General features: G+C 45.4%; 1 protein-coding gene across 1 annotated transcript in view; it reads left to right on the plus strand.

The window, feature by feature from the left end:
* Positions 1-2,644: 2,644 nt before the first annotated feature.
* Positions 2,645-18,725, plus strand: part of bsnb (bassoon (presynaptic cytomatrix protein) b) — a 119,900-nt gene continuing 103,819 nt past the window's right edge. The window contains exons 1-2 of the mRNA XM_036950013.1: positions 2,645-2,952; positions 15,775-16,156. Coding sequence (XP_036805908.1) covers positions 2,783-2,952; positions 15,775-16,156 — 552 coding nt within the window. The 5' untranslated portion in view covers positions 2,645-2,782. The remainder of the gene's footprint in view (positions 2,953-15,774; positions 16,157-18,725) is intronic.

Genomic DNA, 18,725 nt, shown 5'->3' on the forward strand with positions numbered 1-18,725 from the left:
AAGGCCTCTCGCCACATGGGTTCCTTCCAATGTTGTGTCACTTTGGAGACGTTTAGGCACGTTAATATATGCACCCAGAGAAAGTAATTGTCTCTCCATCCTCCCCCGTGTGTTTGCATCCAAAGCTGCAGTATCTCGGTGGGTGTACACAGAGTATCCAAAACATGAAGAACACCTGGTCTTTCCCTGACAGACTGACCAGGTGAAAGCGATGATCCTGTATTGATGTCACTTGTTAAATATACTTCAATCAGTGTAGATGAAGGGGAGGAGATAGGTTGAAGGATTTTTAAGCCTTGAGACATGGGATTGTGTATGTGTGCCATTCAGAGGGTGAATGGGAAAGGCAAAAGATTTAAGTGCCTTTAAATGGGGTATGATAGTACGTGCCAGGCGCACCGGTTTGTGTCAAGAACTGCAACACTTCTGGGATTTTCATGCTCAACAGTTTCCTGTGTGTATCAAGAATGGTCCACCACCCAAAGGACATCCAGCCAACTTGACACAACTGTGGGAAGCATTGGAGAACATGGGCCGGCATGGGGGGTGCAACTCAATATTAGGAAGGTGTTCCTAATGTTTGATATACTCAGTGTATGTGTGTGCTTGTATGTTGGTGTGTTAATCAAGATCTCTAACCATGTTTTGACCAGATCGAAGACCAGAGGAGGACCCATAATTATGACAAGTTCATATTCACCTTCATATCCATGCTGGCAGAAGAAAGTAAGGCCATCTCTCACCCACATATCCAGTCTTCTATGAGGCGTGCCCTAAATATAGGCTAAAACCTTGGTATACCTTACATGCTTGACACCAACTGTCACAAGTCAACAATTCTGCCTATGGACATATTCATGAGCTCTATATATTGCAGAAGATCGACCATTGAGCAGTGTAAACCTAGCATTATACATAGACCTACAACCAGGAAGCCATAACCCAAGCTAGCCTCAATCTTCGCTTTGGTCAAGTCAGCACAACTCAACATTATGAAGTAAAAAATCCACTCCGATTGTTATTTTAAAAAAAATGTTTAGGGCCAAAGTGTCATTATGAATGTGGAGTGTATGTATTAAATAGGGCTTGTTCCGGTGTACTGGTTTCACCTTCTAATCTTCCTTAACCCAATGGCATTGTCACACCACCATGATAGAGCTGGCCATGCACCTTGAAGATGTAGTGCTCTATGTAGGGAATAGGGTGCCATTTGGGACACAGGTTCACTCTGAGCCAACAGTGCACTGACATGACTACATTGTAGTTGGCATTTTCTTTTTCATTATTTTAGGCAGGAAATTAATCGCGTTATGCTAACCCCAATGTTAACTTTTATGCCTTTCCCTAAATCTAACCTTAACCTCACTGAAACTATACCTCATTTTAACGTTAACCTAAGTCTAGACCATATGCCTGTTTTCATTCTGCCCGTTGATTTCATTCTGCCACTGCGCTGCGTCTCTCCAACAACACCCTGGAGAGGAGCGCAGGGCATGGACAAGCTAAATATTTTGCACCCCTGCCTTTGGCAAACTGGGCACTGCTTATCATCAGGCACTCACCTAAATAGCCCTTATGCCACTGGGTGAGAGAAGTTATCATTGTTTATGGGCAGAATAATGTGAAGTTTTATGTGTTGTTGGTGGTGTGTCTTTGTCAGTTTAGCTCGGAAAATGCTGCCCTCTTCAAACTGCCGCTCTAGGCGGCTGCCTAATGGACTGGCCGACACTGCTCTACATGATTATTATTTACCACCTCTATCATTAGTTTTAATTTAAGGTCAGGGTTAGCAGTGTGGTTAAGTTTAAAATCCAACTTTAAGAAGATACATTTTTTCTAAATAGGCAGGGTTTATAACTTTGTGGCTATTGAAGCTGGTGACAACCGGGTTTTTCGCAGGAGTGTGAATGAATGAGAGTGGTGCTGAGGGGAGAGATAGCCTTATCAATGGTGGAGTAGCCTTAGCTGCGGAGGAAATGACATCCGCTGGGTCCTGCAGAGCACAGCGCCTGGAGCTGATCAATAGTTAACTGATCAATAGTCACAGAAACCATGGCCAGAAAGGACAGACAGGGGGACTGGAAGGGAGGGGACAGGGCAGCTGGCTGACACCCAAATAGCACCCTATTCTCTATACAGTTTACTACTTTTGATCAGAGCCCTATGGGCCCTGGTTAAAAGCAGTGCACTAAATAGGGAATAGGGTGCCATTATGGATGCATGATCTGTCTAGTGCCCTTTGAGAATGTAGCCTTTTAACGAGGAAGAGACCGTGCAGGCGTCATAGAATATTTGGTTTATTCTATTTAGTGGTCGTTATTTTCAATCCATCTCAGCGCTTTAATGCATAACAGGTTGCACAACCTGGAGAGCACCACTGTAATTGGTCCACTGTTCGGGAGACACACCTCTCCGTGGAGCATAGTAGGCCTATTAAAAAACACTACGCCTACGTAACATGCAGTGAACAATGGAGATGAATGACAGTTTCCTGTTAAAATTGCTTCTATATTGGAAAATGTCATGTTTTTCATAGCGGTTCAAGTGTCTTGACAGGCGACACAAACGAGGATTTAAGGGCACGCGCCCGTACGCGCTCACTCCCTTTTGCGTCAGCGCGCGTCCTCTGTCTTTCCGCCAGTGCGCGTGCTCCGTGCAGGAAACAGAATTATAGGTGATGATGGCGGAAGGGGAGCAGCGTTGAGTTTCCTCTGAGTTTTTTATTCTAACTGTAGAACCCTCTACAACTTCGTTTCTCTCCTCCGAATCATCTTCTGAGACGATGGGGAACGAAGGCAGCATCGAGGGTGAGGGGCAGCCCGGCTCCGCTGTTCCTTCCCCGGGGGCTCCGACTTCCATTTCAGCACCAGCAGGCTCTGGACAGCTCATCAAGCCCAGCAATGGTGCGCCAACGGGAGGGACGGGGGCCGGACCCGGCCCGGGGATTAACAGGTACTATCTGGGACAGTTCTCTGCAGAACCGTGACAATAAAACAACAGTGTTTCCTGTTTCCAGGAAATGTATTTATCGTAATGCATGTCATGTAGCGTAGCCTTTAGTGGACGATCAGCTATAGCCTGTAGTGGCCGTTTGTCAGAGTGTGGAGAAAATAGGCTACAGCTGGTGTTTTTAATTATTTATTTACAATATCGTTGTCAACACATATTGTCCATATAGGCTAGATTATTCCTAGTTTTGCAATGTAGCCATTTGTTGAATCGGTTACTTGTACAAATGTGATGCAACAGTCATGCATAAATGGCTAAAACATCACGTTAACGGGCGGGTGAGCTAAAGTAAGGCAGTCGGCTACTGTATAAGCTATAAAGAGAAGGTAGACATTTTAAATCGTGAATGGTCACAGCTCTATACTGTATAATTATAGCGTGCGTAAGCATATTGTAGCCACCAAATTGAACATTTTCATTGATGAAGATTCCACGCCCGCTCTTGCACGGTGTGCGTGAGATTGGGATATCAGATTGTAGCTATACTAGAGGGGCCATCTCTTTACGGTGAAGCGAAACACCACGTTCATACTTTTTTCATTCTCTTTTGGTGATCTCTAAAATGTAGCCCTTTTAGTAGATAAGCGATTCCATTGCTTTTTACACTTTGATTCCACGATGGGCGTGACGTGTGAGGAAAAGCAGCTGCAGTGACTGTAGTGGTCTTTTCACGTGACGTAGATTCAGAGAAAGAGCAACCGTTTTTTCTCGTCAATTGACCACAACACCTGCTAAAAAGCGGTCTAAAAGGCGACCGTTAGAGTCTTAGCAGAAAATACAATCACTTCTTCAATAGAGAATATTCCAATAGAAAAAGAAAAAACGATAGATTAGTAACATACTGTACGTTAGAGATGGGATGAAAGCATATTGAGTCAACGTGTTTCCATGTTTCCAACTCTTGAATCATTTGTATCGCCACACCTTTTAAATGGTCGGTTGCTGTTGGAGCACCATGACGTAAATAAAACATACATATTTTCCCACGTATGAGACAGTAAAATGGACTGTGCAAAGTAAAGTTTGCATGCTACCTGCATGGTTAATGTTACATCAACGCCGAATCGAGTGAATCATATGCCTCACGCTGTCGCTTGTCGCTTACCCTCCCCATATGGTCTTTTGTCAATTGTATAATGTAGCCCAGCCTACCGTGTGTTTACTATTAATATTCATTTGCTACTCATTATTCATTTGTAACACACACACACACACACACACACACACACACACACACACGTCTTCAGCTGAGCATCCTGTGTGTGTAGATAATTGTCAGACTGATGGTCTCTAACATCATTGTGACTGGATGACTCAAGCTGAAGACCAGAATACCATCAGCAGATAGCGCTGCCAGTAGTATGTACAGTATATAGGCTTATTTTGCATGTATGTAAGCCTTGTCTGAGACAGAACGCATAGGGTAGTGAAGGCCACCCCCTCCAACCCTCCAAAATAATATACGGTATATACCGTGCATTCAGACCCCTTCACTTTTTCAACATTTTGTTACATTACAGCTTTATTCTAAAATGGATAAAAATAAATAAACAATCCTCATCAATCTACACACAATACCCCATAATGACAAAGTGAAAACATTATTATTGTTTTTTTGCAAAACAAATCTGATATCACAAAAAACTGATATCACTGGGGGAAAAGGGCCTCGGTCAGTGAGGTGACGAAGAACCCAATGGTCACTCTGACAGAGCTCCAGAGTTCCTCTGTGGAGATGGGAGGACCTTCTAGAAGGACAACCATCTCTGCAGCACTCCACCGATCAGGCCTTTATGGTGGAGTGGGCAGGCGGAAGCCACTCCTCAGTAAAATGCACATGACAGCCCACTTTTTTAGGTGCCACAAGGCACCTAAAGGACTCAGACCATGAGGAAAGAGATACTCTGGTCTGATGAAACCAAGATTGAACTCTTTGGCCTGAATGCCAAGTGTCATGTCTGGAGTAAACCTGGAACCATACCTACGGCGAAGCATGGTGGTGGCAGCATCATGCTGTGGGGATGTTTTTTAGTGGCAGGGACTGGGAGACTAGTCAGGATCGAGGGAAAGATGAACAGAGCAAAGTGCAGAGAGATCCTTGGTGAAAATATGCTCCAGAGCACTCAGGACCTCTGACTGGGTTGAAGGTTCACCTTCCAACAGTACAATGACCCTAAGCACACAGCCAAGACAACGCAGGAGTGGCTTCGGGACAAGTCTCTGAATGTCCTTGAGTGGCCCAGCCAGAGTCCGGACTTGAACCCGATCGAAGATCTCTGGAGAGACCTGAAAATAGTTGTACAGCGAAGCTTCCCATCAGACCTGACAGATCTTGAGAGGATCTGCAGAGAAGAATGGGAGAAACTCCAAATACAGGTGTGCCAAGCTTGTAGTGTCATACCAAAGAAGACTTGAGGCTGCAATCGCTACCAAAGGTGCTTCAACAAAGTACTGAGTAAATAATAATAAATCATAAAGGTCTGAATACTTATGTAAATGTCATTTTAGGTTGTTTATTTATTTTCACTTTTTCATTACGGGGTATTGTGTGTAGATTAATGAGGATTTTTTTTGTTATTTTATATATTTTAGAATAAGGCTGTAACGTAAAAAAATGTGGAAAAAGTCAAGGGGTCGGAATACTTTCCGAATGCACTGTATATACAGTACCAGTCAAAAGTTTGGACACACCTACTCATTGAAGTGTTTTATTTGTACTATTTTCTACATTGTAGAATAATAGTGAAGACATCAAAACAATGAAATAACACATGGAATCATGTAGTAACTTAAAAAGTGTTATACAAATCCAAATGTATTTTTAGATTTTAGATTCTTCAAAGTAGCCACCCTTTGCCTTGATGACAGCTTTGCAGTCGCTTGGCATTCTCTCAACTATCTTCACCTGGAATGCTTTTCCAACAATTTTGAAGGAGTTCCCACATATGCTGAGCACTTGTTGGCTGCTTTTTCTTCACTCTGCGGTCCAACTCATCCCAAATCATCTCAATTGGGTTTAGGTTGGGTGATTGTGGAGTCCTGTTCATCTGATGCAGCACTCCATCCCTCTCCTTCTTTGTCAAATAGCCCTTACACAGCCTGGAGGTGTGTTGGGTCATTGTCCTGTTGAAAAACAAATGATAGTCCCACTAAGCGCACACCAGATTGGATGGTGTATCCCTGCAGAATGCTGTGGTAGCCATGCTGGTTATGTGTGCCTTGAGTTCTAAATAAATCAAATCAAATCAAATGTATTTATATAGCCCTTCGTACATCAGCTGATATCTCAAAGTGCTGTACAGAAACCCAGCCTAAAACCCCAAACAGCAAGCAATGCAGGTGTAGAAGCACGGTGGCTAGGAAAAACTCCCTAGAAAGGCCAAAACCTAGGAAGAAACCTAGAGAGGAACCAGGCTATGTGGGGTGGCCAGTCCTCTTCTGGCTGTGCCGGGTGGAGATTATAACAGAACATGGCCAAGATGTTCAAATGTTCATAAATGACCAGCATGGTCGAATAATAATAAGGCAGAACAGTTGAAACTGGAGCAGCAGCACAGTCAGGTGGACTGGGGACAGCAAGGAGTCATCATGTCAGGTATTCCTGGGGCATGGTCCTAGGGCTCAGGTCCTCCGAGAGAGAGAAAGAAAGAGAGAATTAGAGAGGTATTCCTGGGGCATGGTCCTAGGGCTCAGGTCCTCCGAGAGAGAGAAAGAAAGAGAGAAGGAGAGAATTAGAGAACGCACACTTAGATTCACACAGGACACCGAATAGGACAGGAGAAGTACTCCAGATATAACAAACTGACCCTAGCCCCCCGACACATAAACTACTGCAGCATAAATACTGGAGGCTGAGACAGGATGGGTCAGGAGACACTGTGGCCCCATCCGAGGACACCCCCGGCCGGACAGGGCCAAACAGGAAGGATATAACCCCACCCACTTTGCCAAAGCACAGCCCCCACACCACTAGAGGGGTATCTTCAGCCACCAACTTACCATCCTGAGACAAGGCTGAGTATAGCCCACAAAGACCTCCGCCACGGCACAACCCAAGGGGGGGGGGGGGGGGGGGCAACCCAGACAGGATGACCACATCAGTGAATCAACCCACTCAGGTGACGCACCCCCTCCAGGGACGGCATGAGAGAGCCCCAGAAAGCCAGTGACTCAGCCCCTGTAATAGGGTTAGAGGCAGAGAATCCCAGTGGAAAGAGGGGAACCGGCCAGGCAGAGACAGCAAGGGCGGTTCGTTGCTCCAGAGCCTTTCCGTTCACCTTCCCACTCCTGGGCCAGACTACACTCAATCATATGACCCACTGAAGAAATGAGTCTTCAGTAGAGACTTAAAGGTTGAGACCGAGTTTGCGTCTCTGACATGGGTAGGCAGACCGTTCCATAAAAATGGAGCTCTATAGGAGAAAGCCCTGCCTCCTAAATCCCAGACAGTGTCATCAGCAAAGCACCCCCACACCATAACATCTCCTCCTCCATGCTTCACGGTTGGAACTACACATGCGGAGATCATCCATTCATCTAAGACACGGTGGTTGGAACCAAAAATCGCACATTTGGACTCATTACACCAAAGGACAGATTTCCACTGGTCTAATGTCCATTGCAAGTGTTTCTTGGCCCAAGCAAGTCTCTTCTTCTTATTGGCGTCTTTTAGTAGTGGTTTCTTTGCAGCAGTTTGATCATGAAGGTCTGATTCACACATTTTCCTCTGAATAGTTTATGTTGAGATGTATTTGTTACTTCAACTCTGTGAAGCATTTATTTGGGCTGCAATCTGAGGTGCAGTTAACTCTAATGAACTTATCCTCTGCAGCAGGGGTAACTCTGGGTCTTTCTTTCCTGTGGCGGTCCTCATGAGAGCCAGTTTCATCATAACGCTTGAAGGGTTTTGCGACTGCACTTGAAGAAAACACTTGGTCTTTTACCAAATATGGCTATGTTCTGTATATCACCTCTACCTTGTCACAACACAACTGATTGGCTCAAACACATTAAGAAGGAAAGAAATTCCACAAATGAACTTTTAACAAGGCATACCTGTTAATTGAAATGCATTCCAGGTGAATATCCCATGAAGCTGGTTGAGAGAATGCCAAGAGTGTTCAAAACTGTCATCAAGGCAAAGGGTGGCTACTTTGAAGAATCTCAAATATAAAATATATTTTGATTTGTTTAATACCTTTTTGGTTACTACATGATTCCATGTGTGTTATTTCATAGTTGTGATGTCTTCACTATTATTCTACAATGTAGAAAATAGAAAAAATAAAGAAAAACCCTTGAATGAGTAGGCATGTCCAAACTTTTGACTCGTACTGTGTGTGTGTATATATATATATGTGTATGTATATATATATATATATATATATACATACATACATACATACATACATACATACATACATACATACATACATACATACATACATACATACATACATACATATGTGTGTGTGTGGACACGACTTCAAATGAGTGGATTTGGCTATTTCAGCCACACCCATTGCTGACAGGTTTATTAAATAGAGCACATATCCAAACGTTGGCAGTAGAATGGCCTTACTGAAGAGCTCAGTGACTTTCAATGTAGCACCGTTGTAGGATGCCACCTTTCCAGTTCTTAAAATTGTTGTTCTTTTGAAGTGGAAATGTCTAGGAGCAACAACGGCTCAGCAGCGAAGTGGTAGCCCACACAAGTTCACAGAACGGGACCACCGAGTGAAAATCATCTGTCAGTTGCAACACTCACTACCAAACTGCCTCTGGAAGCAACCTCAGCACAAGAACTGTTCGTCGGGAGATTCATGAAATGGGTTTCAATGTCCGAGCATTGAAACCCACCTTTGGAATCTGGAGCAGTGGAAACGCGTTCTCTGGAGTGATGCTTCACTATCTGGCAGTCCGACGGACAAATCTGGGTTGGACAGATTGCAGGAGGAGTGAATAATGGTTGGGGGTGTTTTTCATGGTTTGGGTTAGGCCCCTTAGTGCCAGTTAAGGCAAATCTTAACGCTACAGCATAAAATTAGATTTTAGACGATTCTGTGCTTCCAGCTTTGTGGAAACAATTTGGGGAAGGCCCTTTCCTGTTTCAGCATGACAATGCCCCCGTGCACGAACCGAGGTCCATACAGAAAGGGTTTGTACAGATCGGTGTGGAAGAACTTGACTGGCCTGCACAGAGCTCTGACCTCAACCCCATCAAACACCTTTGGGATGAATTAAAACACCAACTGCGAGCCAGGCCTAATCACCCAACATCAGTGCCCGATCTCACTAATGCTCTTGTAGCTGAATGGAAGCAAGTCCCCGCAGCAATTTTCCAACATCTAGTGGAAAGCCTTCCCAGAAGAAAGGAGGCTGTTATAGCAGCAACAGGGACCAACTCCATATTAATGCCCATGATTTTGAAGTGAGATGTTCGGTGAGCAGGTGTCCACATACTTTTAGTCGCAGTAGTGTGTAAATATATATAATTTATATATGTGATTTTGGGGAAACAAACAGCTAACTTTCCACAATTCTACACATTTTGCTATGGGGCAAAGAGAAAAATGTGCAGTTGTATAGCTAACGCCATGCTATTCCACACGCTTTGCCATGAGGCTGAGCGAAAATCTTGCTGTTTGAAAGCTAATTTCCTGCATTTCTACACATATTGCCATGGGGCAGAGAGAAACATTTTCAGTTGTATAGCTAATCTCATGCTATTCTACGCATTTTGCGATGAGGCTGAGAAAATTCGGAATTTTAAAGCAAATTTCCTGGTGTTCTTCACATCTTGCCATGAGGCTACAAGAAATTATCCTGTAATTTTTTTTTGTTTTTTTTGCCATGGCTTATGACATCTGGGGGTGGGGTGGGGTGGGGGGGACCTCCAGGGTATCCCCCCCCCCCCCAAAACAATCCTATGGGCCCCTTTTTTTCAGTGAAGTACACCCTCTGGATCACAGGAGGCTAGTCCAGGCGGTATGTATGCCTATTTTTGCATGTGCAGTAGGTGAATTCTGTGAACTTCAATTCAGATTCCTCCTCGCATATCGGTGAATTTCTGTCTCTCTGGGTGGTGCCACATGTACATCACAAATCACCCAGCCTGTGACAACCACAGATGGGTTCGACGGTTGGTGCTGTTCGCTCTGCATTTTCCGTGGCTATGTTTTATGGTGATATCTCAGCCAATAGCCCATGGCAAATCAATCGGTGTGAGACTGCAACATATATGTTTGTAGCCGTCTCTCTGGAGAGAGAGAAAGGAAAGAGGTAGGGAGGGCGAGAGAGATAGAAACCCATTACCATGTTTCATTAAAAAAACCAGTAGGTGGTTTTAAAGGCTCATTGCTATCTTCGTCTCACATTCCCGACAAACTGCCTAACAGAGGTGAGACCTAAATCTACGTCCCATATAGCCCCCTATTCCCTATATAGTGCACTACTTTTGACCTGGGCCCATAGAGAATAGATGGAATAGGGTGTCATTTGGGATGCAGACCGTGTGTGTGGTGACTGAGCCACTGAACTTGATTGGCAACGTTTTCACACCTAGGTCTTCATCAGACGTGATGAGGGTGGAAAATGCCAATGAAGCACATGGGAGCATAGATTGCACTATGCAGAGTGTATTTTTAATTTAGCTGAACATCTGGTAATGTGAAGCAGTAGTCGTAGAAATGGCCTAGAAAAAAACAGAGGTCTATGATGAACCCAAGCACTCCAAGCTGTAGCTGCCAGACAACCACATGTCTCTAGGCTTACTCAGATACCCCTCCACAAGGCCCATGGGAGTAGCTGTTGCTAATCAGCATTTGTATGCGTTGCATCCCAAATGGTGCCCTAATTCCCTATGTAGTGCACTACTTTTGACCAGGGTCCCACAGGGAATAGGGTTCCATTTGGGACTCATACGTTGCCTAATGGATCAGACACCCGGTCACGTGATTGTCCTTTCAATCATGGCTGCTTGGTTGGTTCGTCATTGATCCGCAGTATGCAATCAGATAGATTTGATAATGACCGTTGAGGATTATTTGCATCCCAAATGGTGCACTACTTTTGACCAGGGCCCATCTAATTATTCTGAGTTGATTTGTGTTAAAGACCTGTGTCTGAAATGGCACCCCATTTCTAATATGGTGCACGGCACTGCTATGGACCCATGTCAAAACCAGGCCACTATATAGAGTCTAGGGTCCCATTTCGGATTTCCACAGGAATATCCCTGCCATTTGTGCATCCACAGAGACTCAAGGGTCAGCTTGGAATGTGCAGACAGGCACAGAATATGTCCCAAATGGCACCCTGTGCCCTATATAGTGCACTACTTTTGACCAGAGCCCTATGGTCCTTGGTCGAAAGTAGTGTACTAAATCTGGAATAGGGTACCGCGGACCCCATCATAGTCCTGTAGTCATTCTGCAATATTTTTCATTGCAGTCCAGTCCACCTGACCGTGCTGCTGCTCCAGTTTCAACTGTTCTGCCTTATTATTATTCGACCATGCTGGTCATTTATGAACATTTGAACATCTTGGCCATGTTCTGTTATAATCTCCATCCGGCACAGCCAGAAGAGGACTGGCCACCCCACATAGCCTGGTTCCTCTCTAGGTTTCTTCCTAGGTTTTGGCCTTTCTAGGGAGTTTTTCCTAGCCACCGTGCTTCTACACCTGCATTGCTTGCTGTTTGGGGTTTTAGGCTGGGTTTCTGTACAGCACTTTGAGATATCAGCTGATGTACGAAGGGCTATATAAATACATTTGATTTGATTTGATTGCACTGCCACCTAGGTGTTAGAAAAGCTCTGGGAAATGGCTCCCTCCCTGCAATCTTGGCCACATCGTTGCCTTGAATCAAGATCTATGTTACTTGCAGATATTGACATGTTTTGGAATAATGGCATATTCAAAATATTATTATCAAATAATGGCATATTTTCACAATGGCTCCCAAACCCCAGACGTAGCCAAGACCAGGCGATTCATTCATCATGATGCATCCCAAATGGCCCCCTATTCCCTATTCTTGTGCACTGCTATTGACCAGGGCCCAATGGTCCCCTTTTCTCTATATAATGCACTACTTTTGACGAGAGCTCAAGGGTCCCATAAAGGGAACAGGGGGCCATTTGTGATAAACACACAAGCTCTTCCCTACTGTGATTTATCCTTTGTGATGTTTCACCTTGTCTCTGAATGATCCATGGTGTTGTTCCCACAGTAAAAAGAGCATCAGTGGTTGACTTGATCAAGCTGATAGTGATGATAGGTGGTTGTATCAGTTTACTGCCATGGAATCTCACAAACATACAGTACACGGATATTTGGATCTGAGAGCCTTCACAATACTGAACATGTTGTGCACACATATTACGTTCAGAGTATGTTCACATGGAGGCTCTCTTACGTTCCTACTTATCCCTCTTCCCCGTGCACACACACACACACACGCGCACGCACGCACCCGCACACACGCGCACGCACACAACATTTGAGTAGGAATGTCATGTAGTGTCTGAGTGTCTTTGTTAAACAAATGCACAGACAGACAGACAGACAGACAGACAGACAGACAGACAGACAGACAGACAATCTAATTCTCACTCTCAGCTGGCTAGCCATTTCCCTTCCAGTAGAAGACAGAGGGGATGATGTAAATCTATGTACAAACTAAGAAACTCTCTGGGGTGTGAGATTTTCTCCAGACTATTACCTCTATCAGGAGAAAGATGGGAGGGAGTCAGAGAAACCCGGTCTGCTTCTCCAACGGCACACTATTCCCCATATAGTGCACTACTTTCAGGACCTATGAGTCAAAAGGAGTGCACTATAAAGGGGAATAGGGTTACATTTGAGAGACTCCCCAGCACCATCTCCTGCTGCTGAAATATTGAGTTCCCTGCCACTGACCATGTTCATAAAGGAAATGGTAATTGCCTGTCCATTTATTTCAATATATATTGCGTATAGATTGGAATAATTCACTGCTAAAAGGTCCCACATGAAGTGCCATTAGTGAGCACAGCCCTGGGTTGGTTCTGAGGAGGTCAGCGCCGTCTGTCTCTTCACGGAGGAGCTCTGTGTGCTGAGTACAGCAGCTGTGGTTGTACCTCCGACAGTGTCTGAATATCTGTCCGTGCCTGGAATTCTGTCTTGGCCAATTTTCCATGTGGCTCAGTTGGTAGAGCGTGGCGCCTGGATTGTGGGTTCGATTCCCGCTGGGGCCACCCATACAAAAAAACGTATGCACGCATGATTGCAAAGTGCTTTGAATAAAGGTTTCTGCTAAATGGCCTATATGATTCTATTACTATCTGCGTTGAAAATGTGCAGTGAGGGGAGAGGCCTCCGTACTGAGAGGATACACTGCATGCTGTGGATTCATTTGTAATGGCTGAGAACATAGATATCTGTCTGTACTCTTGTTGTTGTGTTCTATAGTAGCCTTCACTGGAGGTAATTGCTGTACACACTGTACATCGGTAGGCCTACTGCAGATGTGTTGTTGAGCTGTGTAGGTAAGCAAACGCTGTTCACTTGCTCGTCTCTGACATTGGTATTTGGCACGGTGGTTCGGAGCCTAGCTCTCTCGCTCTAACCGCACACCAACAAAAGGCTCTGCTTCCTACTCACTTCCACTGGCACCAGACTCAGAGCGACGCTTATCGGAGAGGAGAGTTGCACCAAGCGTTTATGCTTTTCACTCTGGGATAAAGCAAACCACCTGCCTTTCCTCTTATTGCTTAATAACAACAGATGCAAAATCCCAAGGTGCTTTGCTTTCAACAGAGTGCTGTTCACTGGTGGATGAAAGCGTCTGAAGAGGTTGTTTTGAAGAGGTGGATGAGCGTATGGATGAGCATAGAGCGCTGCTATCCCACTCGTGGCTTCCTGCCGTTTGGTTTTAATGCCGTGTGTGTGTGTGTGTGTGCGTTTGGGATTGTTTGTCTATCGCCTGAGGTTTGGGCTTTGTTTGTTTAACGCCTGAGGCTTGGGCTTTGTCAGGACCACAGGGGATTCCACTCTACAAGCCTTCATTAGCAGAAACGATAGGTTTTGAACCCAAATAAAAACATTTTAGTTGCCACCAAACCACATATCTTTTTAATACTGCTTCATTTGACCCCTTTCCAAACTAGTTGCAGTTGTTAGTAATAAAGTTGTGAACGATGGAATGGAGAAATGCATCGTTTTCCGCGAGTTGAACGGTGAAAGCTGATGGCCAGTATTACTACCATGATGGGCACTTTGCCCAATGTAGAACAACACGCTTGGCGCTCTTCCAATAAGACATTATGCATCTCGTAGATGTATATTTGATGTAACCCGGGAGCCTAGCTCAGCTCCTTTTCATTCGGCTCATTATTACGGATCCTATTGGCACACTGCCAGGAAGACTTTGTCGAGGAGACTTCATGTCAAGCCTTTTATAGTGCTAGTGTTTCTGTGAGCAGGTCTTAGGTGAACAGAACGGTTCCTAGAGAGAGAGAGAGAGAGAGTGAGAGTGAAAAACGGGTGATTTGAGCGCTGCTTCACAACATGCTGCTCTGCTCCACTCTGCTCAGCCCGTCTTCAGTGACTCACTGTCACAAACAGTTCTATTTTCATTCTCCTCTTCCCTCATTTCCATCTCCTTCTCCCGCCCTTGGAAGTGGTGTGCTGCTGAACAGTCTTGACTACTGAAGGAGGCTCCTGGACTTTGAGGAAGACGTGCGCATCGAAACAAAGGCCTGCGTAGCGTGGCTCGTTCTCACAGGGAAGCAGAAAGCTAGGACTTCTGTTTGAATTGCTGTAGCCACTCCGTGGGCGGGTGTCTGCGGGGCAGAGAGGGCAGATTGGGGAAGAGAAAAAGAGACAAGAGGGGAAGTTGTTAGTGCTGCTAACGTCCACCTTCTCGTCTCGTCTTTTCTTCCTAACGGTGTTAAGTCCACAGAGACAGGTCACCGGAAAGGCATTTTCCATACCCAAGACTCAATCTAAACCTCTCATAGGCTGCAGACACCAGCACATTTATTCCATATAGACTCAACACAAACCACTACTTGAATTACATGTATGCATGCTTGGTTCAGTACTCAGCGGACCCGCGGGGTTGACGAGGTGTGTGTGTCTGTGTGTGTGTGTGTGTGTGTGATGGAGAGGGCGAGTGTTTTGTCCAGTTGCCTACTTCTTCCTTCCATCTCCAGAGCTACTATGCTGTAGGGGAAACTGAGGCTGTGCCTCAAATGGCCCCCTATTCCCTATTTAGTGCACTATTTATGACCTGGGCTCTGGTCAAAAGTAGTGCACTATATAGGGAATAGGGTGCCATGAGAGACTCAGCCTGTCTTTTCCACTGCCAGGGGGTCAGAAGGGGATCAGAAGGCTGAAAACTGTGGGCGAGGAAGAGGAAGCAGTGAAGCAGAAAGGGATAAAAAACATTCACCGCTCTTTGAAGGAGCCAAACGCTGTTCTCCTCTTATCTCACCAGGAGAAAACAGACCATTTCTCCAGCTCACACTGTCTTTCATTTTTCGTGCCCATATTGGTATTGGCCAAAGCAAATTGGCAACTTGCAAACCCTTTCATTCAGGATTCATGACCAAATAAATAGGTATGTTTAAATGTTGTTACTTGTGATATTCAAAATCATTGCTCCCTGTTTAACACTTTAAGAGGTTTCAGTTCAATTTTTGACCCCCAAAAGGCCTGTTTTTCTGATGTGTAACCTAACATCCTCTAACGAGAGTGTAACGTGTGTCTGTCCTCCACAGCATCTCTGGAAGACTCCCCCAGACAGACCCTGGGTCCGGGCCCAAGGCGGGGGTCCAGACTGGGCCTGGGACGGGGGACCGCCTAGCCTCCCAGAGGGAGCAGCAGGGTCAGAGCCACGTCGCCCGCAAGAACCTCCAGGTGGACGTGGGTAGTAGCAGGACAGGACGGTCCCCATCGGTGTCCCCCGCCGTCACCCCCACATCACCCTACTCCGTGCCCCAGATCGCCCCCATGCCCAGCAGCAAGCTGTGCCCCGTCTGTAAGACGGCCGACCTGACGGGCACCACGGAGGACAACCAGCCAAACTGCAGCACCTGCACCCAGTGCCGATCCACGGTGTGCAACCAGTGTGGCTTCAACCCCAACCCACACCTCACCGAGGTAGTACCTGCTTCTGATCGGCCTTGTGGAACTGTTAGGGGGGGAATATAAAAAAAATCTATAAGTTATACACCTGTTTAACAATTCTACAAGATATTGTTTGTGTATCATCATGTTGGTCCGTGGTCCGGTTTAGAGAATGTGGTCCGGTTTAGAGAATGAGGTCCTGTTTAGAGAATGAGGTCCTGTTTAGAGAATGAGGTCCTGTTTAGAGAATGAGGTCCTGTTTAGAGAATGAGGTCCTGTTTAGAGAATGAGGTCCTGTTTAGAGAATGTGGTCCTGTTTAGAGAATTCCGGTTTAGAGAATGTGGTCCTGTTTAGAGAATGAGGTCCTGTTTAGAGAATGTGGTCCTGTTTAGAGAATGAGGTCCTGTTTAGAGAATGTGGTCCTGTTTAGAGAATTCCGGTTTAGAGAATGTGGTCCGGTTTAGAGAATGTGGTCCTGTTTAGAGAATGAGGTCCTGTTTAGAGAATGAGGTCCTGTTTAGAGAATGAGGTCCTGTTTAGAGAATGAGGTCCTGTTTAGAGAATGAGGTCCTGTTTAGAGAATGAGGTCCTGTTTAGAGAATGAGGTCCTGTTTAGAGAATGAGGTCCTGTTTGAAGAATGAGGTCCTGTTTAGAGAATGAGGTCCTGTTTAGAGAATGTGGTCCGGTTTAGAGAATGAGGTCCTGTTTAAGGAATGTGGTCCTGTTTAGAGAATGTGGTCCTGTTTAGAGAATGTGGTCCGGTTTAGAGAATGTGGTCCGGTTTAGAGAATGAGGTCCTGTTTAGAGAATGTGGTCCTGTTTAGAGAATTCCGGTTTAGAGAATGAGGTCCTGTTTAGAGAATGAGGTCCTGTTTAGAGAATGAGGTCCTGTTTAGAGAATGTGGTCTGGTTTAGAGAATGTGGTCCTGTTTAGAGAATGTGGTCTGGTTTAGAGAATGTGGTCCAGTTTATAGAATGTGGACCGGTTTATAGAATGTGGTCCGGTTTAGAGAATGTGGTCCTGTTTAGAGAATGTGGTCCTGTTTAGAGAATTCCGGTTTAGAGAATGTGGTCCGGTTTAGAGAATGTGGTCCTGTTTAGAGAATGTGGTCCTGTTTAGAGAATGTGGTCCTGTTTAGAGAATGTGGTCCTGTTTAGAGAATGTGGTCCGGTTTAGAGAATGTGGTCCGGTTTAGAGAATGTGGTCCTGTTTAGAGAATTCCGGTTTATGGAATGTGGTCCGGTTTATAGAATGTGAGTCAGGAAGTCAGTGTCTGCATCCAAAATTCCACCCTATTCCCTAACTAGTGCACTACTTTTGACTAGAGCCCTATGGGCAATTCAGTGAGTCAGTGTTCCAGAGAGAAGATAATGCAGGTGGGGTGATGGTGATGAATTCTCCAGTGGCGAGGACCAAGGCCTGTTGGGAGGGCCAGGTAAGGGCCAAGGTAAATAACCCACAGTAAAGTAATTAATCCTGGGACTGAGACTGGCCATCCACTGGGCTCTGACCCAGGACCAGCTCCAACCACACTACTCACTGGCCCTCTGGAGATGCAGCAATGTGTGTGTGAGAGAGAGAGAGAGAGTACTGTACTGTACTGTATATGAGATGAACATATATTGGAGTGAGTGTGTGCAAATAAGAGTGGACAAGAGATAGAGATGAGATGCCCCAGGCTTGAAATGGGAAAGATAGGAGAGAATGGGAGGATACATGAGGAGGGGAGGAGAGAATAAGACAGAAGAGAGAATGGGAGGAGAGGAGTAGAGATGGGGTTCAGAGAGGGGAAGAAAGAGTGAAATCGAACAGAATTAGATGGGGGGAGAGAGAGAGAGAGCAATAGATAAAGACAGAGAGGATAAGAGAGAGAGAGAGAGAGAGAGAGAGAGAACAATAGATAAAGACAGAGGATGAGAGAGAGAGAGAGAGAGAGAGCAATAGATAAAGACAGAGAGGACAAGAGAGAAATAGAGAGAGAGAAAGATACAGAGAGGGTAAGAGAGAGAGAAAGATACAGAGAGGGTAAGAGAGAGAGCGAGCGAGAGCGAAATAGATAAAGACACAGAGGGTAAGAGAGACAGAGAAACTGAGGGAGCAGTGTGTCCGTGGGTGTTGGTATTTTTTCAGCTGAGCCCTGGGTGAGCTTGTCACAGGCTGTCAGGGAGACAGAGAGAGAGAGAGGCAGAGTGTTCCGCTTGATCTAGCCCGTGAGAAAGCACAGGACCATGAGATTTAACCTCGAACCCAGTTACCATGGACTGAGTTGGTCTGCGTGGCTGCCTGCCTACTGCACAGCACAGATCTACTTACGGTGCAATGACATTACATTGTCTGTATCGCTCTATATTGAGGTTGATGGGGAGGAAGAGGAGGAGGAAGAATAGGAGGGCTCTGGTCAAAAGTAGTGCACTACATAAGGAATGGGGTGCCATTAGGGACACTGTCCTAGTGTTCAGCACACAGCAGCCCTGACCTCCCCTCACAGTTGATTTATGATAGGCCAATGTGCCATCCTCATCCTGGTGGAATGGAACTCATTGGACGATTCCCAAGTGGCACCCGATTCCCTATATATTTTGGTTAAAAGTAGTGCACA

This window comes from Oncorhynchus mykiss, chromosome 17 (genome assembly GCF_013265735.2).
Source record: "Oncorhynchus mykiss isolate Arlee chromosome 17, USDA_OmykA_1.1, whole genome shotgun sequence".
NCBI classification, from domain to species: Eukaryota; Metazoa; Chordata; class Actinopteri; order Salmoniformes; family Salmonidae; genus Oncorhynchus; species Oncorhynchus mykiss.